The sequence below is a fragment of the Enhydra lutris genome, unplaced genomic scaffold, assembly GCF_002288905.1.
Source record: "Enhydra lutris kenyoni isolate GAN:26980312 unplaced genomic scaffold, ASM228890v2 scaffoldscaffold20, whole genome shotgun sequence".
NCBI lineage: Eukaryota > Metazoa > Chordata > Mammalia > Carnivora > Mustelidae > Enhydra > Enhydra lutris.
In genome coordinates, this window is record NW_019154104.1 from 19,856,032 (window position 1) to 19,880,968 (window position 24,937).

At 38.7% G+C, this 24,937-nt stretch overlaps 1 protein-coding gene and 1 pseudogene across 1 annotated transcript in view; one reads left to right on the forward strand and one right to left on the reverse strand.

Annotated features, from left to right (window-relative positions):
* LOC111148544 (basal body orientation factor 1) overlaps nucleotides 1-24,937 on the reverse strand; it is a 38,761-nt gene that overhangs the window by 8,227 nt on the left and 5,597 nt on the right. The window contains exons 3-9 of the mRNA XM_022505187.1: nucleotides 22,079-22,144; nucleotides 19,413-19,556; nucleotides 10,397-10,477; nucleotides 7,442-7,512; nucleotides 6,523-6,667; nucleotides 4,749-5,242; nucleotides 2,427-2,528 (exon numbers count right to left, since the gene is read on the reverse strand). Of these exons, the coding sequence (XP_022360895.1) occupies nucleotides 2,427-2,528; nucleotides 4,749-5,242; nucleotides 6,523-6,667; nucleotides 7,442-7,512; nucleotides 10,397-10,477; nucleotides 19,413-19,556; nucleotides 22,079-22,144 (1,103 nt within the window). The remainder of the gene's footprint in view (nucleotides 1-2,426; nucleotides 2,529-4,748; nucleotides 5,243-6,522; nucleotides 6,668-7,441; nucleotides 7,513-10,396; nucleotides 10,478-19,412; nucleotides 19,557-22,078; nucleotides 22,145-24,937) is intronic.
* On the forward strand, nucleotides 20,670-21,655 carry LOC111148545 (annotated as a pseudogene).

Below are 24,937 nucleotides of genomic sequence, written 5' to 3' on the forward strand. Positions count from 1 at the left end.
GTTCTACTTTTACATTTGTGTGATGATTTGAATAATGTTTTTCTTCCATGTAAGCTATGAACTCCCTGAGAATAGAAATGATGTCTTTATTTGCTCAACACTATATCTTCAATAAGTAGTAGGTACCCAGTATGTATATGCTACATGAATTAATGGACAGATTAAATAAAATTTAAACATTTCCTTCATGCTACCTTTCCAGATTTTTCATTTGTCTTTCATACCACTATTCTTGCATTTCTAAGCTAAACACCCTAACTTTTACACTTTGCTCTCTTTATTCCTTTTGTCTTATCACTAAGTCCTGTTTCTCCTTCCTCAGTGTCTCAGTTTGTCCCTTTTCTCTGATGGCTTCCATTCCCACCTATACCTGCACTGCCACACGTCTGGAGGAGCATGGCAGCTTTTGCTGTTCCCAGCTCTACTTCTGTGCTGTGGTCCACCCTACATGTCAGTGCATCAGGTTCAGGTCAGCTCTGGGAACAGTGGCCTGTGAACCCTTCCAGTGAGACAGTATGAGACTAGGGCTTACTGCTCTTGCATTCCTTCAAGGCAGAAAAGGAAAGTGTGTTACACTACTCTAGAATGTACAGTGACCTAAGACTTGGTTTTTTCTGCATGGATTTTAAGGGTCATCATGATTTAATCTATAGATCCAACCTTATTTCTTTTTTTTTTTTTTAATTTTTTTAGATTTTATTTATTTATTTGACAGAGAGAGAGAGATCACAAGTAGGCAGAGAGGCAGGCAGAGACAGAGAGGGAAGCAGGCTCCCTGCTGAGCAGAGAGCCTGATGCGGGGCTCGATCCCAGGACCCTGAGATCATGACCTGAGCCGAAGGCAGAGGCTTAATCCACTGAGCCACCCAGGCGCCCCTCCAACCTTATTTCTAATTACTAATTACTCTCTAGTACCATCAGGTTTCTTCAGCCTGGGAAGTGTTTCCTCGATATCCCCCAAACACCCTGCCTCCATTCCTACCTCTGGGCTTCAGCCTAAGCCCCTCTGATGTATCTTTCCCACCCTGTGGACTCCTCTCTCCTGCAAGGCACCTTGCAGGTGATATATACTCTTTGAAATATACTGAAATATATGAAATATACTCTTTCAGTCTTCCTGACTGAAGTCTTCAGTGACTACTGTAGGCCACTGACATATTGTCTGAACTCCGATGATACTTTATTGTGCCACCTAACTTTTTTCTTTACTGTTTTGTTTTGTTTTGTTTGGGCAACTAGATTATAAACTCTTAGAGATCAAGGGCAATGTCTCTAGGGGTGCCTGGGTGGCATAGGGGGTTAAGCCTCTGCCTTTGGCTCAGGTCATGATCTCGGGGTCCTGGGATCGAGCCCCACTCAGGCTCTCCGCTCAGCAGGGAGCCTGCTTCCTCCTCTCTCTGCCTGCCTCTCTTCCTACTTGTGATCTCTTGCTCTCTATCAAATAAATAAATAAAATCTTAAGAAAAGGGCAATGTCTTTTAATTCCTTTGAATGCCCATAGTCCCCAACATAGTACCATGCATGGAAGCAATTAATAAGTGGTTGATCTATTTTAGCCACTTTAGAGTTCATTACCAGGGTTATAGTTACTGATAAAACATAATGGAGAAAGAAAGTGAAATGAATCATTAAAAATAATTAGTTGGAATATCTGAGGATTTCTGTTTTCTTTTCTAGGTCTTTTTCTTGGTATTAAAGGTTCTCTTGAATAATAATCAGCTTAAAAATCATTTACTTGGGGGGCACCTGGGTGGCTCAGTGGGTTAAGCCTCTGCCTTCGGCTCAGGTCATGATCCCAGGGTCCTTGGATCGAGCCCCGCATGGGGCTCCCTGATCAGTGGGAAGCCTGCTTCCTCCTCTCTCTCTCTCTCTGCCTACTGTGATCTCTCTCTGTCTGCCAAATAAATAAATAAAATCTTTTAAAAAAAAAATCATTTACTTGGGAGAGGGTGGTTGGGTTATGGACATTGGGGAAGGTATGTGCTATGGTGAGTGCTGTGAAGTGTGTAAACCTGGCAATTCACAGACCTGTACCCCTGGGACTAATAATACATTACACGTTAATTTAAAAAAATGATTTACTTATCTTTGCAAAAATTGTTAAAATCCTAACATTACTGTGCTGCTCTTTAGTGACCACTCATGCAGCCGAGCAACATTGTACCTTCTCAGCAAGCATTCCCTTCAACATCTAAGCTGTCTCTTTTCTCCCCCCTTTCATTCTAACTCATCTTTCGTTTTTGTGCTCATTCATTCATCTCCCATTCTTCATCTCTGGGAGTGGCAGGTGCTAAGCAGTATGACCGGTTTATATTTTCTGGTCCTTTCCCATTCCTTTAATTTTAAATGAGAATAAGTTCATTGTTCCTATATGGTTTCTAGATTTGGTAACAATTTGGTATTTTGCTACAAAAATAGGCAGTTACCTAGGAACAAAACCATTCATTTTTGCAAAAAGCAATCTCAAGACTTTCTCCTTCTGCTCCCAGGTCAAATCTCCAATATCCACATTTCCTTGAATATCGGTCCTAAAGAATTTCAAAGAAAAAAATATATATATAGCCAAATAAGCATCTTATCTTTTTAGAAAAAATATGAAATATGTAAACATGAGAAAATTTCCAAACCATAACTGAATATTAAGAGGCTTCCAAATGTAATAACTACAAAGCAAACTGTGTCTGTTACAAAATCATAAAGTTAAAATGGATATCAATAGGCTAGCCATTCTGAAATATTATATAGGCATTTAGATAAAAATAAGAAAAACCGTAATAATAAAAAGGTTTGTGCTCAAACATTCAGCAAATAAGCAAAATAGAAATTTTGCAGTATAACATGCATTGAGATACAAAGACAAAAGGAACAATACAACAATAAAAACATTATTTACAAGGTGAGATTATTCCTAAATTCCTTTTAACATTTTTTTTGTACCAGATATTTTGCTATGAAAACAGAGTGACAAGAGGTATGTTTAGAAAATTACACATAACTTATCTAGCCTATTTTCTTACCTTGAAATAAATCTGCAGCTAAGCTTTCCAGGCATAAATGCTATCACTTCCCAGGGGATTTGTAGTCTATTTGCTATCTATGAAAGCTGGCTGGCACTGTAGAGAGTACTGATGTTATACAATCTAAGAAACGTTTTAAATATAGGTCTATTGGGGTAGTTTTCTTTAAAAGTTTAAGTTTTGCCTTATGATCACCGTATACTTCAACTTTCCTTCCCCAATCTGCCTCTTAAGCAGATGATGTAATATTCTAATCACCATTTCTGCCCTGCTGGTACAGTCAATAGTACACTGAGGTTAAGATGAGAAGTTGTTCAATAGCAAAAATGTCACACAGGGCAGAAGAGGAAGAGTCTGGTTTCTGTAATAACAATGTGGAGAATCATTTTATATACCACCCTCTGAAAACTTACCACTTTGGAGCCAAAAATATAAAAGAAACTGCCTTTATGTATGGTAGGGACTCAATTTGCTTGACATACTAAATTTTTTTTTTAAAGATTTTATTTATTCATTTATTTGGCAGAGATCACAAGTAGGCAGAGAGGCAGAGAGAGGGGGGAAACAGGCTTCCCGCCGAGCAGAGAGCCCGATGCGGGGCTCGATCCCAGGACCCCAAGATCATGACACGAGCCGAAGGCAGAGGCCCAACCCACTGAGCCACCCAGGTGCCCCTTGACATACTAAATTAAAAAAAAAGGAAATTATAGCAAACCTCTTGGTAATGGAAGTAACAGACTTCTGAATATGGCAAAAAGTTTTAAAAATCATAGCATGAACATTTTTGAAGAAGAGTCTTGTCTTTCAAAAGCCACTGACCATGTCTAACCTTCCCAACAGCTATAGAATTTAAAAGAACCTACAAATTAGTCAATTACAAACCAAAGCAGAAAACTCACTTGGAAGCACTGTTAATAAAATATTAGTACATAGTAGTAGGGAGTCCTTTTGAGTTTTGTGAGTTAAGGCCTTTGAAGAGCCTGGGATACAAGACTTTTTTTTTTTTTTTTTTTTTTTTTCCAGAATAATCTTTAAAATGCACTATAATTCATGGCTTAAGAGTGTACTGACAGACAAAAATGCTAACAGGAAACAATCATTGTATCCAGTCTACAACTGTTTCAAGCATTCTGCTACCTTTATCACAGTGGCAGTAGATCTCTGGAGGATATTTTGGAAAATCGTGGGGACTTTCAGTTAAAACAATGATGGGGGCCCACTACTGGATGTCCTCCAATCCATGGGACAGTTCTGTACAATAAAGAATTATCACAAAGAACTGTTATATTGGTTTTTTTAATTATATGTTTAGTTAGATATTATTACCTATGAATTTCATCTCAGAATAGTAAAGGAAATATTACAAAATATTTTTGAAAGTACACTTATCAAAAATGTTTAAACTGAATCTGAACAAACCTTTGTAATGAGTTTGCAGAAAGTAAAATAAAAGAACCGGTTAAAAGATACTACAATGACATTCTGTGGAACAAATGATCTAGTCTCTTTAAGAAGTATCTGTGATGAAAAAAGGGAATCTACTAAGCCCCACATGCTGTGCTAAGCATAGGGGTTATAAAGATGAGTAAGATAGTTCCTGCCCTCAAATAACTTACTGAGTAATCTATTCACTATCTAGATATTAGCAAACTGAACTTCTGAACTTACTTCTCTAAAGGGCACAAAAAGAGCAGCACAAAAGAAAAAAAATAGTAAAGGTATGATTAGTACCATTTCTCAGCCTCCATAAGATCTTGATTCACACTGTTGGTGCTGTGCTCTTTGCCATCAAACGTTCGGATTTTGGGATATTCTGTTCTTCCTGCACATGCCTCTCTCATTTTAAAATTGAAAGCAGCTTGTGCTACCCGTTTATAATGCTTCCTGCTAAATAGGATCTGTTGCTTCACTTGGTGTAGAGCATCTAAAAAGAACCTTTCCACTTCTGTTCTCTCATCCAGTATGTTCTTGGCCAGCTTCTTTACTCGATTCATTTCTTTGTCCTTCATCTGGAGAAGCTGCTGCAGCTTGTCAATTTCAACCTGCCCTGCTTCATTCTCTATCATTGCCTGTTGCTGTATTTTACAAACTTCAATCTCAAACTCTCTGGTCATACAACTCAGGGCAGTCTCCAAGCTTACCACCTTCTTCTGAAGAGTTTGGATTTGCAATCTTTGCTGGCTAAGTTGCATAATCTTTTCCTTAACCAACAGGTCATTGATCTCCTAAAAACAAAGAGGAGAGAGGTGAGAGGTTTTTTTTAGTCAATTTCAGAACTTAAAAGTTCCTAATTTTCATTACTTCATGAGATTTAAATTTGATGCCAGGTAGAGATGGTGATATTTGGTGTTCTGTGTACGGAGAGTAAAAAACATCTGAGAGTTGTTCTTCTCTGGGCTTGTGAAGGCCATTACTTTTGCTAAGTAAGAAACGGTCCTTCCCCCAAAATTCTGAAACTTTAAATATTTTGTATTATCAAAAAGGGTGATTTCAAAATCAGTAAACAATACAGTAACACACTAACAACTATATACTGGAAATTGTTGCCTATCATCAGGTATAGGCTAGTTGCCTATTTCTTTTTCATTTTCCCTTTCCACCTTAGTGATAAAACTCTAGTTTTATTCAGGAGGGCAGGAAGCCCACCTGAAAATTCTCAGTCTCCCTTGCAGTTCAGCAAAGCCATGTAGCTAAGTTGAGTCAATGAAATTTAAGTAGAATTGTGTGCAGGACTGCCAGGAAGACATCTAAAGGGAGAGGCAGACTTTTTTCCTCCTTGTCCTTTTTCCTTTCTGCTGTTTGAGTAATGGTTAGCGTTCCAGCAGCTGCTTTGGGCCATGAGATGACTTTGGGGATGTCAGCCACACACTGCACAGCAGAGTTAAGGAAACTGAGTTCTGTTGGCTTTGTGGCACCAGCATTCCAGCTCTGGATTGCTAACCTCCAGACGTCCTTTAGGGGAGAGAATAAACCCTTACATGGCAAAGCCATTGTTGTCAGGACAGCTACAGTTGAACCTATATCTAAGTGACTCAGAGACCAACTCTAAGCTAAGCAAAGTAAAACCAGTATTCTAAGCTGGTGAAGGATAGGAGATATTTATGTTTCTTTTTTCTTTTTTTTTTAAGATTTTATTTATTTATTTATTTGACAGATAGAGATCACAAGTAGGCAGAGAGGCAGGCAGAGAGCCGATGTGGGGCTCGATCCCAGGACACTGGGACCATGACCTCAGCCGAAGGCAGAGGCTTTAACCCACTGAGCCACCCAGGCGCCCCAGAGATATTTATGTTTCTGATACATTCTTTATAAAACCAAGCCCAATGCTTCTTATGTCATTCTCATAATTAATCCTTTCAGATGAGAAAGGTACATTATCCAGACAGAAGAAAAATGATTCCCATTGTCCTTATTTTACTCAGTTTTTCATATTTACCAACCCAATCCTTAAACAAACAAACAAAAAGCAGAAAGATAGGAAATGAAGCCTAAATGGAGTGGGAACCTTTTGATGTAGAAGGAAAGTCTGAGTCTCTTGCAACTTCTGGGAGTTTTTTTGTAGAGCATCAGCTTCCTTCAGATGGTATGCAAGAGCTTTCTGGAGATAGACATTCTCTTTAAAAACAGATCTTCCAGCATTGTTCAATTGCCTGAAATAGATAGACATAAGATCCCAAAACATGGGGCTAAGTATTAGATATTACCAAACTGGAACAATGATTGCCTTATCCCCTGATATTAAAAATAATGACCACCACTTATTTAGTTAATGGTGGGTACTCAACTGTTAGGTGGGGATCTTTTGACTAAATTCTCACCAACGGAAAAGTGAAAAGTTATATGTTACTTCCAGTCCGAGGCGGTTAAGAGCAGACAGGAATTTCCCATGCTCTCTCCTGTCCACATGATTGGATGTGAAGAAGTCCAAGATGGAAGCAGCCCCGGTTCCTGAATCACCACTCAAGTAGAGCTATCGGACTGCCATTGGATTGTTAAGGGAGCAAGAACTAAACCATTGAGACTTGAGAGTTAATTTATTAATAACACAATGAAATGTTACTTTCACTAACATACCTCATGACAACTCTGTACGGTTGCTATGATTATCTGGATTTTTAAATGAAGAAACTTAATCTCAAAAATGTTAGGAAATATTCTGACAGTCAGTCAGTTGGTCAGTATACAGACTGGGAACCAAAGTCTAACTTCAAAGCCGGAGTTCTTTCCTCCAACCAACCCTAGTACAGAAAGGGTGGGTGGGAAAGGGGTCGGGACACAAAGAGAAACAGTGAGGGAAAGTAAACAAGAAAATCTGAAGAAAGCAAACCAAGAGAGAAGGGGAAGACAACATGGTAATAACAAAACACACCAGCAAAGAGGTCAGAGAGGCTATGAGAAAGGAAAAGGAGACAGCAGTCTCTTACACAACGGCTTCATGGTGAGCTCTCTCTGCCAGCATTATTATCTTCTTCTCAGCCTCTTGTTCTAGTCGGTGCTAAAAAAGAAAATAGGCTATTTTAATACAGAGTTCAAAAAGTGAAGTATTGATTTCATGATGTGAAATAAAATACTCCTGTCACATAACCCAGTGTGGAGAACTCCAAGTACTAGTGGAGGAGCTAGCAGAGAGGAGCGTGAGTGAACACAGGAACCTCAGGGTACCTCCGGGTCTCCCCGCTGAAGAAGCAACATGACAAGAAAATACAAAAACAAACAAACAAACAAACAAAAATTCCACATCAGTATTGGAAAGCAGAGCTGGGAGAAACTTCTGCTAAATACCAAGTGGCAAGAGTCATTTATTTACTTATGGAACATACTCCTACTGGGCACTAATATTATACCAGATTTTTTAGATGCTGGAGACTCTGTGGTGAAAAAACAGATAAAGTCCCAGATAAAATCTCACCTTATATTCTAGGTGAGATCCAAGCAACCATAATAATTAAAATGCATTGAGCATTACTATGTGCCAGGCATGGTTCTAAGAGCTTTACATTCACTATTTACTTCTCACAACGACCCTAAGAATTAGACACCATTATTTTTTTTTAAAGATTTTATTTATTTATTTGGCAGAGAGACCACAAGCAGGCAGAGAGGCAGGCAGAGAGAGGAGGAAGCAGGCTCCCCGCTGAGCAGAGAGCCCGATGTGGGGCTCAATCCCAGGACCCCGAGATCATGACCTGAGCCAAAGGCAAAGGCTCCAACCTACTGAGCCACCCAGGCGCCCCTAGACACCATTATTATCCAAAAACAAGGACTGAGGAAACAAAAGGGGTTAAGAGAAGTTAGTGACTTGCCCACAGTCAGATAGCTTGTAAGTGGCTGAGCAGAGATTCATAGCAGGCAAGGTGACGCTGTACCACCTCCCTAGTAAGTAAACAAATAAGAGAATAGACTGTGATAAATGCTGTCAATGTAGTCAGTGAGTTAATGACACAGACAGTAATTGAGGGAGATTTTCAGATTGGGGTTTAGGGACTTTATCTCTGAGGAAATAACATTTGAGCTCTGAAGAATAAGAAGAGCCAGAGCTGGAGGAAGAACATTCCAGAAAGGAAAACCAAAGTATAAAAATATGCCATTGGGAAAGGGCTTGGTGGTTCAGGGGACAGAAAGGATTAAATGGGGAGACAAAACAAAACACCAATAACCTGAGGGAAGTCTTTCATATGACCATGTGGAGCATGGAGCGCGCTACAGTCTGAAAAGCTTACTGGAAAGCCGGCTGCCATAAGCCAGCAGCACGGGGTTCACGCCAGCTCAGGAGTCCATACTTAACGAGGTGGTTTACACCTGACATAGTGAGATGGCTACTGCTGCAGCTGGCCATCCCAGCACTCACTCCCATCCTCCCTTTTCCTTCCCAGTTCCCACTAGGGTTTAGAAAAACAACACACTCACTTTTCCAGCATCCTATATAACATGGTTCTGGCCAATGAGATAGATGTGAGAAGAAATCTGCAAAGAGCTTCTGGGAAAGCTTTTCTGGTTTGCAGATCAAAAAGAAAAGCTACAACAGCTGGAGCCTCCCCTTCTTCCTGCCTTAAACACAGACAAATCTTAGAGCTGCCTTAACCATCTTGCATGTATGAAGGAAAGGCCAGCAGCCACCTACTTCCAGACATAAACATCCTATTTATATAAGCACTGTCAGTCAGGTACGCTATAAATTGACCAAGCACTCCTAACCTTTGTTTGTAGAATGCTACAGTTAGCAGAGAAGAGATCAAGCTTAGGGCGGGACAGAGTTTTGGAAAAGGCAATTGAAAGCAGCCCATGCCTGAGGACTTCCATTCCTAACAGTGCCAGTAAGTGCCCCAGAGGGAAAGCACCAAGATTCTGCTCCTGTCCTACTCCTAGGTTACATCAACTGGGTATCTAGAGCCACTTTTTGAAGCAAATCCTTTAGCTAAACCTGATATGAGTACTTATTAGCCCCACTCTCAACTTGCTACATCCCTACGGATTTCTGAAAAAAATGTCTTCAGTTCTTTCCAAGAATGAAAAATTAGAAGAATTAAAGAAAAACCATGGTTCCTTTGAAAAGCCTGTGTAGAAGAGAAGTGTTCTAGTGCACTTCCACAATTCGGAGAATTAACATCAGAAGCACAGAGAAACATGGCAGTTTGTGATATGCTAAGGAACATTTTTGAGCCCCCTTTTATTAACACCCTTAGTTTAGCTTGGCTTAACCAGGGAAACATCTTCATGTGTACCAGAATGACCTCTCCCATCCTAGCCCCCCTATATAATGTGGTACACGGGGCTCCCACCAGGGTAACACCAAGCTGCAGGGGGTGTGTCCTGAAATCTTGGTAAGATGACAATCCCTCTTGAGGATTTCAAGAATCTCTAACTAGGGGCACCTGGGTGGCTCAGTCAGTTAAGCATCTGCCTTCAACTCAGGTCATGATCCCAGGGTCCTAGGATTGAGCCCTGGACTGGGCTCCCTCCTCAGCAGGGAGTTTGCTTCTCCCCTTCCTCCCACCTCTTTCCCCTATCCCCTTCCTCTACCCCTCCCCCTCTTTCCTACTCTCCCCTCCTCCCCTATCTTCCTCTCTCTCTCTCCTCCTTCCCCTTCCCCTACTCATGCTCATCCTCTCTCTCTCTCTCTCAAAAATAAATAAAATCTTTTAAAAAAAGATCTCTAACTAGAGGGGGGAAAAGGACTAAACATTGAGATATCCTGAACAGGTTTTGTTTTCCCTGTTTTTGTTTTTTTTTTAAATTCTGCTGTGACTTGATAAACAATTCTCTAATAAGATCCAAAGGAAAGATTCACATGTCTCAGAATGCATATAGATACTTATATCCTTTTAGTAAACAAAATATTTTTAAATAAAATATTTTTTAATTAACTCAAAATGTCATACCTTTTCTTCAAAAAACCTGCCCTCCAGTCTTCGAAGTGTCTCCTGATGTTTCCTCTCTGTGTTCCTTAAATTCTCCTTCAGCTATAATTAAAACAACAACAAAATATCAATAGGAAATGGGGGGATTGAGGCACATTCCTGGAAAAGTCTCAATAAAGAAACATTTTCTGTTAGACATTATTTCTTAATCCTGAACACAGAAAAACTCCATGTCCCTGCCCATGAGTACCAGCTTGCAGACCAATCTTCTACAGACTTATAAGATCTGTATTGAGTTTTTATAAAAGCTATTCATGAGCAACCGTTCCCAAGACAAGTTGTTCTCATAATCATATTTTTAAAATATCATGTAGACTGATAGAATCATAATATTTTAGAATTGGGGCACCTGGCTAGCTCAGTCAGAGGATAGATAATGCAACTCTTGATCTTGGGGTCATGAGTTCAAGCCCCATGTTGGGTGTAAAGATTACTTAAATAAATAAACTTTTTTAAAAATAGTATTTTAGAATAGAAAGAGATCTTAAGAGTCACACTTAATATAGGATTCCTTGTATGAGAAAAATATCTAGAGACAGAAGTATCACTAATTCAAATCTCATTAATTCATTAGACTAGTATTTCATAGTTCCCATTTTTCGAAAATTCTTCCTAGAATTAATCTAAAACACACTTCCCTAAGATTCCCACAGACAGAGCCTTCTGTCCTCAAAACATGTATGCATGGAATAAAAAGGACATAAAACTCTCTAGGCAAAGAAAGGTAAACTAATTTAAAGCTATGATGCTATAGTCTACATTCCTGGCAGTCAGGCTGAAACAGGCATACTCAATCTAATCTTAATGCCATAAAAAAAGGCAGTAGAGAAGAGCTTCCCCATGAGATAGATCTTTCTCACTTACCAGCTGTTTTACCCTGGCAAATCACTTCACTTCTCTAAGTCTCAGGTTTCCAGGAATTAAAAGAATAATAATAGTAACTAGCTCATAGGGTGTGGGAAGGATTAAATAACAAACAATGCACATAAAGTACCTAGAATAGTAACCATTTAATATAAAGGCTAGTTAGTATCTTTAAAAGAAAAGGATTTTATTTATTTATTTGACAGAGAGAGATACAGGAAAGCAGGAACACAAGCAGGGGGAGTGTGAGAGGGAGAAGCAGGCTTCCTGCCAAGCAGGGCTGGATCCCAGGACCCTGGGGTCATGACCTGAGCCCAAAGGCATGCGCTTAGCTATTGAGCCACCCAGGCACCCCCAATAAATAAATATTTTTTTTAATTCCATTTCTAAGACGTTATCCTAAATGCTAATTACAGATAAAGAAGAATATTGTTACTTAGATGTTCATAACGGTGTATAATAGTGGAAAATTAAAAAAAGTCCAGGGGCATCTGGGCCAGTCAGTCACTTAAGCATCTCCCTTCAGCTCAGGTCATGATCTCACGGTCCTGGGTTGAGTCCCACATCAGGCTCCCTGCTCAGTGGGGGGTCAGCTTCTCCCTCTCCCTCTGCCCCCTTCCACCGCTCCTACTTTCTCTCTCTCAAATAAATAAATAAACTCTTAAAAAAAAAATTGTTACATATTCTTTAAAAAGAAAAAAGAAAACAGTCCAGATGTCCAAAAACAAGGGACCAATTAACCAATCATGATACACTGGGCCCCCTGGGGGGCTCAGTTCGTTGAGCTTCAGACTCTTGATTTTGGCTTAGGTCACAATCTCAGGGTCATGGGCTCAAGCCTTGTGTGTGGCTCTGTGCTGAGATTTGCTCCTCTCCCTTTCCCTCTGCCCCTCCCCCTTCTATCTCCCTCTCTCTCTGTCAATAAATAAATAAAATCTTTAAAAAAAAATAAAAAATAAATCATGATGCATCTACCCAGTAGAATTCTATGTACCTAGTCAAAAGATTTTATAGAAAAATATGTAATGGCATTGGGGCACCTGGGTGGCTCAGTTGGTTAAGCGGCTGCCTTCGGCTCAGGTCATGATCGCAGGATCCTGGGATCCAGACCCACATCAGCGGGCTCCTTGCTCAGCGGGGAGCCTGCTTCTCCCTCTCCCTCTGCCTGCCTGCCTGCCACTCCCCATGCTTGTGCGATCTCTCTCTCTCTCTCTCTCTCATTATCTCTCTGTGTCAAATAAATAAATAAAATCTTTTTTTAAAAAAGAAAGAAAAATATGTAATGGCATTGAAAAATGTTCACAAAGTAAAAGAGTCAGTTAACTGTACATAATGACCTCATTTGTTTATGTATTTATTTTATTTATTTGAGAAAGAGAAAGCATGAGAGCAGGTTGAGGGACAGAGGGAGAGGCAGACTCCCCTCTGAGCAGGGAGCCCAATGTGGGACTAGATCCCTGAACTCCAAGATCATAACCTGAGCTAAAGGCAGCCGTTTAACCCACTGAGCCACATAGGCACTCCAATTTTCAAATGTTTCTAAATAGAGGAAGAAAAAGGGGAAGAAAATAAACCAAGATATTTACCAGGTATCTCTAGGTAGTATAGTTGTCAGGGGAGGGCTTAATTTTCTTCTTTCTTACCAGCTAGATTTGTCAAAAGAAAAAAAAACTAAAAAAAATTATTAAAAATAACTGCAAACTACCATTGTATACTCCTTCTGTTAATCACATAGAAATCATTTTTTCTTTAAAATTTATGCTTTGAATAACTTGTGATAATCTAAATTTAATTAGCCTCTTTTAATTTGTGTAATGAATTCTATATATACACTATAATTAATTTTCTCCCGTTATGTATACACCTCCTTCCCATTTTAAGTTCACATGTCCCTATACCTGCCTTAATTCTTCCATATTTGGAATTCCAGAGAACCACCTTATTTTTTCCCATAGCCCAGTATCTTTTGCCTTTGAATTTTTAATCTTCCAGGCCTGTGCCCCTTTTTGAAAAGTCCAAAATGTATTTCTCCATTAGGTGGCAATATTGTTCTTAAAAAAAAGAAATCATACCAGCAGCCCACTAGAATATGCACTAGTTAATTCACTTTGATTCAGAATGTATACCTATACCTATACTTCTGATAGCTATTTTGAGAGTTCCAAACAAAGTTATGGATCTTAACTTGATTCAGTCTTCAACATTTTCATATAATTTTTTTTATATTCCTTTTAGAAAAATTTTAAGCTTTATTGAGGAATTATCAACAGTAAAGTATTTCAAGTATATAATATGATTTGATATGCATATATATTATGAAAGGATTCTTCCCATCTAGTTAGCAGAAAACTTGATATTCCTTTAATTACATTTTTAATGAAAACACCTACTCAGCACTTAACAAAGATTTATGGAGCACTACTGTGTATCTTACATTTCAATGAATACAAAGAAACAACCTGGTTCATGCCTCAAAGATTGTACCCTCTGGGAGGGGAGATAAGACAAATGATAAATATTTCAAGATAGAATGGGCTAAGGGGTATAAAAGAGATACAAAATGCTTGGAAACACACAAAGAAAATTATTACTTTTTTTTTTGCTAATAATCTTTTTATTTTTTCCCTTTTCTCCAGCTTTATGAGGTAAATGGACATATAACATTGTATAAATCTACAGTGTACAATGTGTTGATCTGACACACTTAAATATTGCAAAATGATTACCACCATAGAATTAGCTAACACCTCCATACTGTCACCTAATTGTCATTTCTTTTTTGTGGTAAGAACATTTAAGATCTACTTTCTTAGCAACTTTCAAATATATAATACAGGATTATTAGCTGTAATCACCATGCTGTCCATTAGATTCCCGAGAACTTATCAATCTTAGAACTGAAAGCTTACGTCCTTTGACCAGTATCTCCTTGTATCCCTCTCCCTACCAGCTGGGGTAACCTTTAATCTATTCTGTTTCCCTGAGTTAGGCTCTATTTAGATTCCACATATAAGTGATATCACACAGTATTTATCCTTCTGATTTATTTCACTTAACATAATACCGTCAAGTTTCATCCAAGCTATCATAAATGGAAGGAAAGCATTACTTTTTTTAAATTTTTTAAAAGATTTTATTTATTTATTTGACAGAGATCACAAGTAGGCAAAGAAGCAGGCAGAGAGGAGAGGAAGGGAAGCAGGCTCCCTTCTGAGCAGAGAGCCAATGTGGGGCTCGATCCCAGGAACCTAAGATCATGACCTGAGCCAAAGGCAGAAGCTTAACACACTGAGCCACCCAGGTGCCCCAACCTTTCTTTTTTTTTTTTAAAGAAAGTTAATACTTTTAAACATGACTCTCGGGACCACCTTAAGGAGAACATGAATTTGATCTGAGCTTTTATTTTAATAATTTTTAATGGATAAAGTAAATTTTTAATGGATAATTTAATGGATAATTTTAATGGATAAAGATCTACTGGAGATATATTCCAGTTAAAAGAAACACTGTGAACTATGTAGAAACGGCTAAAAAAGACTTCAGGGATGAGTTAATATCCAGTTTGGGTGGATTAAAGGGTGTGCACATGGGGAGGTGTGGTACAAGGAGAAAATTAATGTTCCAAAGTAGGTGTGGGGTCTTGACTTTAACACCAAGGCATCTGGAAAATACTGGGTTTTACAATAGAGAAATACTAAAGAAGAGTCTTCAGAGAGGTGATCAGAACATTCCTGCATCAATACATACTTTGGACTGTGGTCCTGTGGTGGTTTTAAAATATATCAGCAACTTCTATGATTTCCAAGGCTAGGTCAAGAAAGGGATAGCTTCTGTCTGGCTTTCTTTGGGATTACTCGCTTTAGGTAAAGTCATCGACCAAATTGTGAGGACACTCAGTGCACCTCTGTAAGGCCCCCATGGGAAGATGTTGAGGCCACCCAGTAATTACTGGCTCCAACCTGACAGTGTGTGAATTGGCGCCTGGGAACAGATCCTCCAGCTCTAATCAAGCCTCCAGATGACTGAAGCCCGAGCTGGTATCTTGACTGCAACTTCATGAAGGGCCCTGAACCAGAACTGACCTGTTAAACTGATCCCAAATTTCTGACTCGTGGAAACTGTGCTTTTAACAAATGTTTATCATGGTTTTAAGCTCTAGACTTTCTGCAGTAACAGGTTACTAATGCAGGTGAAAAAAGAGGGAGTAGGACTAGAGGTACTGCACTGGGATTCAGATCACTGGGCCTCTGCTGCCAGCTCTATAACTCACCATGAGAGTCACTTAACATCTTTGTGTCTGTTTTCTTGTCTGTAGAAGGCTTAAATAAGCCCTAAAGTTTCTTCCAGTTCTATGATTCCATGAACTTCATGAAAGGATTTAGTTTTAGATGGTTGCCTTATAACACTCATTTAGCAAGTTTTATTATTGTTGTTGTTGTTATTATTATTACTATTATTATTATTAAGAGGCCCAATGCCCATCCTGGAGCCCAATGCAGTGCTTGAACTCACACTCCTGAGATCAAGACCTGGGCTGAGATCAGGAATCAGATGCTTAACAACTGAGCCACCCAGGTACTCTGCAAGTTTTATTATTAGTACTAATCTAGGAACTAGTGAGGAGTGACAAGGACATATGCAAATAGATGACTTGTCTCCTTTTATTCTCCTCAGTTTACAAAATTAAAGACAACACTTTAAGGACTTTAAAGGTCTGGAAACTTGGGGTACCTGGGTGCCTCAGTGGGTTAAACAGCTGCCTTCGGCTCAGGTCATGATCTCCAGGTCCTGGGATCGAGGCCCATGTCAGGCTTCCTGCCCAGCAAGCAAGGAGTCTGCTTCTCTCTCTCCTTCTCTCTCTCTCTATCCATCCCTCTGCCCCTCCCCCACTATTCATTCTCTCTCTCTCTCAAATAAATAAAACCTTTTTTTAAAAGATTTTATTTATTTGTTTGACAGAGATCACAAGTAGGCAGAGAGGTAGGCGGGGCGGGGGGGTGGGAAACAGGCTCCTTGCTGAGCAGAGAGCCCCAGTGGGGCTCAATCCCAGGACCCTGAGATCATGACCTGACCCAAAGGCAGAGGCTTAACCCACTGAGACACCCAGGCACCCCAAATAAATACAATCTTTAAAAAAAAGAAATTAAGAACAATTTTAAAGCAACAGTTATAAGAACAGTTACAAAGCAACAAGCTATCAAGTTCATAAACAAAGCCCTAATGGGAAGGTTTTGAGATAACTTTGCAATTATGACAGAGAGTTTATTTTTTTATTTTATTTTTTTTTAAAGATTTTATTTATTTATTTGTTAGAGAGAGAGAGAGAGAGCATGAGCACAGGCAGACAGAGTGGTAGGCAAAGGCAGAGGGAGAAGCAGGTGATGACAGAAAGTTTAAAACACATTCCTCCAGTCTAAGAAAGTGTCTTCCTACCTTGCCTTAATGTGCCAACTCACCCCTTTAATTGGAGTTTTTAAGAGTATTCTCCTAAGATTTTTATTTTTTTAAAGATTTTATTTATTTGTCAGAGAGAGAGAGAGAGAGAGCAGACAAGCAGGGGGACCAGCAGGGAGAGGGAGAAGCAGGCTCCCCGCTGAACAAGGAACTGGATGCGATGTGGGACTGAGTCAAAAGCAGACACTTAACTGACTGAGCCACCCAGGCATCCCTCTACTAAGATTTTTAAAGCTATGTAATTAAAAACAAATAAACATCATAACTCTATGCTACTACTCTAACCAAGGGTTAGTGGAAATGAATGTGCTAAGTATTTCACACATATTACATTATTTAATCCATACAACATTCTTTTCTTTTTTTTTTTTTTTTTAAGATTTTATTTATTTGACAGAGATCACAAGTAGGCAGAGAGCCAGGCAGAGAGAGAAGGGGAAGCAGGTTCCCCACCAAGCAGAGAGCCCGATGCGGGGCTTGATTCCAGGACCCTGGGATCATGACCTGAGCCGAAGGCAAAGGCTTTAACCCACTGAACCACCCAGCCGCCCCTCCATACAACATTCTAAGAGGAGACACATGATATTACAGCTATATTTTACAAGTGGAGAATCTGAGACCCAGGAGAAGTTAACAGATTATCCAAAGCCATACAGCTATCAGCTGCAGAACCAGGACATGAAGTCCATAATTTCAAATACTACATTGCCTCATCTGACTTATTCATTTCTCATATACCCTTTTGATTTGGCAATTAGTTAAATGGTAAACAGAAATGATGCAGGAACTCTGGTTTCCCATCAAAGCTTCTTCTTGTTAAATGGGGCTCTGGGTAGCTCAAGGAGGCTTGAGAGGTAGTGCATGCTTGGAGAACACCATGCCCAAGAGTGAGAGGCACTGAAAAGGATGGTGGAAGGGCCTTAAATAATACTCATGGTTATAATCATAATTTTAGCAATAGTAATAATGTGGCAGGATCAGCAACAGGTAATATTTACCACAGATTGCTGAGAATTTAAAACAGATTATTTCATTTAGTCTTCACAATGACCCTTTAAAGTTGGTACCATTATTCTCACCTCCATGGTTTAGATGAGGAAATTTAACAAGATATCCAAGGAGTAAACACAGTATACTCTAGCCATCTGACTTCAGAGCACCAAATTTTAGCCCCTCCACTACATGAAATATGGTTATCTTAGGTGGTAATATTACTACTATCACTAGTAATAGCAGCAATGTTCAGTTGCACATTGGAGCAGGCTCATACCAGAAATTTTGCTAGCATGTTGTTAAAGTGTTGGTAGCTTGGAATTGGCTATAATAAAAGTATTTATACTAAGGAAATCAGCAAATGCTACAAATCAGGACTTTTGTCCGCAAAGAGCTACATGCCACTATAAATATAATTTTCATGACATGACATACACTATTTTAAGCACTTTAAATATATGAACTCATTTAGTCCTTAAAACAACCCTATGAGCCTATGAGTAACCCTTATTATCTTCATTTTACAGATCAGGCAACCAAGGTATAGAGAGGTTAAGTAACTTGCCCAAAGTCACAAAGCTGATTTCAGCTACTATCCCCAGCATAAATGTGCCATTTATTACATTGGTATTAGTGCAATAAAACTATATTCTGAGCTGAGTGGATGGAAAGAAAGAGAAAAAGTACAGCAAGTCAGAGAAACTTTCAGAAAGTACCTATTGAGTCTTCTAAAATGTTCTAAAATCATCCTTCATCAGTCTAAACCTATTTTTCTTTAGGACTTTGCTACATGCCCCTAATGTTTCCCAAGATATGTAATTTACTCCTTCCTTCCTCCCTTCCTTCCTTCCTTCCCTTTCTCCCTCCCTCCTTCCTTCCTTCTTTTTTCTTTTCTTTTCTTTCATTCATTCATTCTTTCTTTCTTTCCCTAAGATTTTGTTTATTTATTTGAGAGAGAGAAAAAGAGCATGAAAACAGGGAGAGGGAGAAGCAGACTCCCCATTGAGCAGGGAGCCTGACTTGGGTCTTGATCCCAGATCCTGGGATCATGACTTGAGCCAAAGGCAAAGAAAGGCTTAACTGACTGAGTCACCCAGGTGCCCCTGTAATTCGTTTCTTATTGAAATCACTCCAAAGGTTTAATTGCTGATTAATGTGGAAGGGTGTGTTGGCTAAGATTTGGTAAAGTCACAAAAAAATGCTTAGAAAAGTCTTAGAGGGGCACCTGGCTGGCTCAGTGGGTTAAGCCGCTGCCTTCGGCTCAGGTCGTGATCTCAGGGTCCTGGGATCGAGCCCCACATCGGGCTGTCTGATCAGCGGGGAGCCTGCTTCCCCCCCCTCTCTGCCTGCCTATTTGGCTACTTGTGATCTCTCTCTCTGTCAAATAAATAAATAAAATCTTAAAAAAAAAAAAGAAAAAAGAAAAGTCTTAGAAATAAGACTTGCTCCTGGTGCTACACTCATTATGTCTTCCACTTTCTCTCAGATAACCTCTAAAATGTCAAAGGGAGTCCTTTACCATCTCACAGGAGTAAATGTCTATGAAGGCTTTTGCACACGTAAGTATAGTACTGTGATACTCACTTTATTGTGAACCTGCAATATTTCCGAGGTATGCTTGTCATTAATTCTAATCGCCTTTATTTAAAGAAATAAAGAAACTTACGTCATGTAATTCCTTCTCCACTTGGATTTTTCTCTTCTGGAATTGTTTTATGGTTTTCAGCTCTGTCTGAATCATGCCAATTTCTCTGGCTTTTTGATGGAACTGTCCCTCCAGCTCATTTATTTGCACAGTATACTTTTGTTCCTGCATGCAAAAATGAGTTAGGAAATGAGTTAGATAAAAGAGTTAGGAAAAAGAACAGAAACCCCACAGAGTTGTGTTCCCTTTGAAGCCTTGGGCCATTTGTCTATCTTTGAAGAAATGTTCCCTTTTTATTTTTGCATAAAGTTTCACTTTTTGTTAGAAGATACCCAAGTGCCTTGAATAAGAAAAAAATTCTTAAATGAGCTGATCTTACACAGAAAATGCAGATAATTATTAAAAAGAGGTGTGAGAAGACTAAAAACATCTTTAATTTGTAAGATAAATAATATCCCTAACCCTAAATTAAAATTAGTGAACCAAGAGATAAAGGAAGGGACAATATCTCTAATAAATCAACAAAGGAGGAGAAGTTGGGAAAAAAGAAAGGAAGGGAAGAGGGAGGAAGAGAAGGCTGAGAATTGAGGAGGAAGGGTAGAAAAGGAAGAAAAGAAGAGGAGAGAAAAAAAGGAGGGAGGAAGTGGAGGAAGAAAGGGTCAATAACACAATTTTTAAAATGAATGAAATACCAAAAAGAAAGGCAAATGACCCTCAACCTGAAAAAATGCTCAACCTAGCTCATAATAAGAGAAATAAAAATTAAAATACACTGAAATACCCTTTCTCACCCATCATGCTGGCAAAAATTAATTCTGACAATATACTCTGGTATATTGTGAAGACATGGATCGGAATTAGATTTCTTAGAATACAGCATTTTGATAGATTTTGACTTTGGAGCCATATAAATAGTTTATGTAATTATATAATTTTAGATGCACAATTTAATGTGATTCTAAAAGTCAAAAGCAAAATGTGTTCTTGAGTTGGTGGCATAACCTCACAGGAATTATTTCAAATGGTAATGTTATTTGATCATAGGTCCCTATTGGTATATATCCTAAGGGGGAAAAGCACCCCCTAAAATCTTAAAACTGTTTCCACTAATCTATGTTAGTGGTAATATTGGTATTAGGTGTATTGAGGTTTGAAGCAACTACTCAATTATACCACTATCATTAAGAATAGGAGTTTTGGAAAAGCATCCCCCTTGGGCAGTGGGGAAGCTCACAACCTTGTGGGTAGCAGCTCTAACAGCAACAGCGATTATTAGGGATGGCAGCAGCTGCAACAGGACCTGCCAGCCCAGAAGTTTTTCTGGAGCTTCTCAGATCCTCTGATTGATGAGGACCCCCAGGTAGCATTAGAGAAGCTGACTAAGGCTTTGGAACATAAACCAGATGATGCACAGTATTATTGTCAACAAACTTATTATCACGCTCTTCTTGGGAATTACCATGATGTTGTTGCTGAGGCAAAGGAATCTCTTGAACTTAATCCAAATAATTCCACTGCTATGATGAGAAAAGGGATATGTGAATACCATGAAAAAACTATGCTGTTGTTCTAGAACTTTTCTAGAATAGGAATTAGATAGGGCAGATCCTGATTTCGCTGTCTGGATTAAAAGGTGTCAAGAAGCTCAGAATGGATCAATCTGAGGTGTCTGCGTCACAGAGGATTCATCAGTCAAAAATTGAGTACGACTGGTATCAAACAATAGCTCAAGTAATCATTACACTTGGGATCAAGAATGGTCAAATCAAGAATGTTCAGAAGAATAACAGGAATGTGGTGTCTGTTTTGACGAGACTCCCTTCTGGAGAGGATCACAGTTTGAAACTGAGACTTCTTCATCCTATAATACCAGAACAGAGCACATTTAAAGTACTTTAAAAAAAAGAAATTAAAATGAAATCAAGACAGAGGCTGTGAGATGGGAAAAGCTAAGGGGGCAAGGAGATGTGTCTAAACCAAAAACAGTTCATAGCAGACATAAGGAATTTATATCCATCATCATCTCATTATGCAAGAAATTGGGATAAACTGGTCAGTGAGATCAAAGAAGAAAAATTGAGAAGGTGGAGGGAGGCACAGCTTTTAACAAATTATTTCAGCCTATCTATCCAGATGGTTCTGGTGATGTGAAACGTGCCATGATCAAATCATTCCTGGAGTCTGGTGGTACAGTTTTGAATACCAACCAGTCTGATGTAGGCAAAAGGAAAGTTGAAATCAATTCTCCTGGTAATATGGAATGAAAAAGTACTAAATAAATTAATTTGATATCACTGTATTGCAAAAAAACAAAAAAAAAGGACCTTTGGTGAGGGAGAAAGGAGACTCAGATCAAGTAATAAATCCTGTACTCCTGCATCTGAATTGAAAACATTGGTATGGGCTCATTATATAATCTTTTAAAAATACATATTTCCTACCTCTGTCCACTGAAAAGCCATAGAAAGAATGGACAAACTCAGTAGCACCACTACTACCAGATCATTTTTTACAAAAACATAATTTTATGTTATTTTTGAGTTTCTATACAATAAAGTGTGTGAGCTTTAAAGTCACTGAACTACTTGGAGGACCTATTCCCTTACTCTTCTGTGCCTTAAATATCTGAGCTTGCCAGAAACCTGACCACCCAGTAAGTGAAAGCATTAATGTACCTACATACTCACCAATTTTTCCTTCTCCTCTTGGGCTTTTTCTTTTGTTTCATTCAATTGTTGTTTCAGTTTTTCAATCTGTAGAAGTTGGAAATACAGAGTCAGGAAGGTAAAGAAATTGCCCTGTATCTTACCTTTATTAAGTAGCCTTGTATTTGCATGATATTAAAACTTATGTTTTAGTTGGAGAGAAGAGAAAAGGGGACATATTCCATGCCTTCAACCTGCTATTGCCAGTTCTAAAACCTGGCTATCATCAGAGTTGCTTGAATAACCAATATTTTTGTGTTAAAAAACAAAACAAAACAAAAAAAACAGGGGCACCTGGGTGGCTCAGTGGGTTAAAGCCTCTGCCTTCAGCTCGGGTCATGATCTCATGGTCCTGGGATCGAGCCCCACATCAGGCTATCTGCTCAGCAGGGAGCCTGCTTCCCCCTCTCTCTGCCTGCCTCTCTGCCTATTTGTGATCTCTCTCTCTGTCAAATAAATAAATAAAATATTTTCTAAAAAACACATTTTGGGGGCGCCTGGGTGGCTCAGTTGGTTGGGCGACTGCCTTCGGCTCGGATCATGATTCTGGAGTCTCGGGATCGAGTCCCGCGTCAGGCTCCCTGCTCAGCGGGGAGTCTTCTGCTTCTCCCACTGACCTCTCTCCTCTCATGCTCTCTCTCTCTCAAATAATTAAATAAAATATTTTAAAAAATAATAAAAAATAAAAAACACATTTTACCATCTGAACCGTTTTTAAGTACACAGTTCAGCTGTGTTACATATATTCACAATGTTGTGCAACAGATCTCTAGAACTTTTTCCTCTTGCAAAACTGAAACACTATTATTTATGAAACGCTAATTTCTTCTCCTACCTACTCCCCAGCCCTTAGCAACCACCTTTCTGCTTTTCATTTTTATGATTTTGAGTGTGTCAGATACTTCATTTGAGTAGAAACATACAGTATTTGTCATTTTGTGACTGGCTTATTTCACTTAGCATTATGCCCTTGAAGTTCATCCATGTGTAGCATGTAACAGGATTTTCTTCCTTTGAAAGTCTGCATTATATTCTATTTATGTATTTACCGCATTTTCTTTATCCGTTCTTCTGTTGGTGGACATTTGCGTTGCTTCCACCTCTTGACTGTGAATAATATTTCAATGAACATGGGTGCACACATATTTCTTCAAGATCTTGCTTTAAATTCTTTTGGAAATTTACCCACAAGTGGATTGCTGGATCATGTGGTAATTCTATTTTTAATTTTTTGAGGAACCTACATACTATTTTCCATAATGGCTGCACCATTTTACATTCCCACCAACAGTGCACAAGGGCTCCAATTTCTCTGCATCCTTCCCAGTGCTTGTTATTTTCTATTTTTCTGACAGTAGTAGCCATCTTAAGAGGCATGAAGTAATATCTCACTGTAGTTTTGATTTACATTTCTCTTATCTGGGTAGCTGTTTTGAAAAAAAGTTTCAAGAAGAGTACAAAGATTTCTCATATACTTTTCACCCAGTTTTGCCCAATGTGTTGTCCCTATGTATGCATAGATAGATCTATCTAAAATATGAATATATGAATATATAAATGATACACATTTTTTCCTGGACTGAGTAAGTTTAAGACATCATGCCTCTTTACCCCTAAATACCTTAGAATATATTTCCTAAGAAAAAGGACATTCTTTTAGAAGCACAGTAATCAAAATCAGAAAATTTAACATTGATATAAGACTATTGTTTCATATATAGTCCATATTCTAATTTTGCCCATTGTCCTAGTAGTGTCCTGTATTGCGACTTATATTTTTCTGGTTAGGATATAATCCTTGATTATGCATCACATTTAGTTATCATGTATCCTAGTCTCCTTTAATCTGGAACTGTTTCTCAGACTTTGTCTTTTAGGGTCTTGACAGTTTTGAAGAATAGCAGCCAGAGTTGGGGTTGTCTGATGTCTCTGCATGAGCGAATTCAGATTATGCATTTTTGGCAGGCATATACTGTCTAAGTGATGATGTATGCTTTTCAGTGCATTACATCCTGAGGTAATTGATGTTAATTTTCATCGGTTGGTTAGACTATGTCTTCTAGGTTTTTCCACTTAAAAGTTACAACTTTTCCTTTTATAATTATTAAGTAATTTATGGAAAGATACGTTTAGATGATGCAAGTACCCTTCTGCTCATCAAACTTTTACCATTAGTTTCAGCATCCACTGAAGATTCTTGATGATATCAATTATTACCATGATGCCAAATGGTGACTTAACTCCCCCATTCTTTTTTTTTAACTTATTTAAATTCTAGTAATTAACATATAATGTAGTATTTGTTTCAGGGGTACAGGTCTGTGATTCATCAGTCATATATAATACCCAGTGCTCATTACAACACATACCCTCCCCAACATCCATCACCAAGTTACCCCATCCATTTACCCCTCCTCCCCTCTAGCAACCTCATTTGTTTCCTATGATTAAGAGTCTCTTATGGTTTGTCTCCCTCTCTGGTTTCATCTAGTTTCATTTTCTCCTCTCTTCCCCTACGGTCCTCTCCTTGTTTCTTAAACTCCACATACCAGTGAGATCATATGATAATTGTCTTTCTCTAATTGATTTATTTTGCTTAGCCTAATACCCTCTAGTTCCATCCATGTTGTTGCAAATGGCAAGATTTCATTTTTTATAGATGCATAATATTTGTGTGTGTGTGTCCTGCATCTCCTTTATCCATTCATCAGTCAATGGATATCTGGGCTCTTTCCATAGTTTGGCTATCATGGACATTGCTGCTATAAGCATTGGAGTGCAGGTGCCTCTTTTGGATCACTACATTTGTATTTTGGGGGTAAATACCCAGTAGTGCAACTG